The sequence below is a fragment of the Pteropus alecto genome, unplaced genomic scaffold (genome assembly GCF_000325575.1).
Source record: "Pteropus alecto unplaced genomic scaffold, ASM32557v1 C18189854, whole genome shotgun sequence".
Lineage (NCBI taxonomy): Eukaryota > Metazoa > Chordata > Mammalia > Chiroptera > Pteropodidae > Pteropus > Pteropus alecto.
This window is the reverse complement of record NW_006491000.1, coordinates 1-974: the sequence shown is the minus strand read 5'-3', so window position 1 is coordinate 974 and position 974 is coordinate 1. Positions and strand designations below refer to the sequence as shown.

Genomic DNA, 974 nt, shown 5'->3' with positions numbered 1-974 from the left:
TTCCCTGTTTCTTCAATTCTACGGATGGCAATATATGTCTGTTACTGTTAGTCCTCGGGTACCCCACTCTCTTTTCTGGTTTTCCTAAATCGTCCCTTGTCTTTGTAAATGGTCCTTTTAATGAGTAAAGTCTCCTCAAATTACTAAATTTTAGTGTACCACCTCTTTCCTGAGTGAACCTCTACTGATATACCATGTATGACACTGGATTTTTAAATTAAATAAATCGTTAGTTTAATGTGTATATAGATTAAAACTAGGTTCAAGGTACTAATACTATGAATGTAATGCCTGTTTTAATTTTTATAGAGCTTTCTTTCACATGTTATCATTTTAAGCATGTTAATGCTCTTAATTTTCATATGTAAGTTGTGAGATGTTAATGTTAATTATTGTTTCATGTTTTTCAGATGAAGTTGGAGCCCTTGTTTTTGACATTGGGTCCTATACTGTGAGAGCCGGTTATGCTGGTGAGGACTGTCCCAAGGTAAGTGTTATGTCAGAGTTAATTGGATATGTAAAGGCCATGCAGAATCAAGTTGGTGCAGAAATTCTCACTCATATATGATAAAAGACATTAGTTGGGGTAAAAATGACTTGTTGATTAAAGCAGGTAAAACTTGTATGTCATGTTTTTGATTCTTACAGGTGGATTTCCCCACAGCCATCGGAATGGTGCTAGAAAGAGATGATGGAAGCACACTGATGGAAATAGATGGCGATAAAGGCAAACAAGGCGGCCCCACCTATTACATAGATACCAATGCCCTGCGTGTTCCGAGGGAGAATACGGAGGCCATTTCACCACTCAAAAATGGGATGGGTACGATGTCTTTTTCTAGCGACTTGATTATAAATAGAGAGTAGGCATGGCGCATTTTAGATACAAAGCCACGGCTTCTTATAAGTGAATAACTGAACCTCAGGGTGATCTTCGGTATAAGCAATACGATGACCTTTTAAGACCATAAAAC

The 974-nt window shown here is 37.5% G+C and overlaps 1 protein-coding gene across 1 annotated transcript; it reads left to right on the top strand.

The window, feature by feature from the left end:
• Positions 1 to 361: 361 nt before the first annotated feature.
• LOC112473505 (actin-like protein 6A) lies at positions 362 to 882 on the top strand. Its single transcript, XM_025041871.1, has 2 exons — positions 362 to 487; positions 649 to 882. Exons 1-2 carry the CDS (start codon positions 377 to 379, stop codon positions 865 to 867), a joined length of 330 nt encoding a protein of 109 aa, XP_024897639.1. The 5' UTR covers positions 362 to 376; the 3' UTR covers positions 868 to 882.
• The last annotated feature ends 92 nt before the right edge of the window (positions 883 to 974 follow it).

Coding starts and splice junctions, on each gene's coding strand:
- LOC112473505 (XM_025041871.1), top strand. CDS start 377: ATGTTAATGTTAATTATTGTTTCATGTTTTTCAGATGAAGTTGGAGCC. Junction 488..648: donor CTGGTGAGGACTGTCCCAAG/GTAAGTGTTATG, acceptor TGATTCTTACAG/GTGGATTTCCCCACAGCCAT.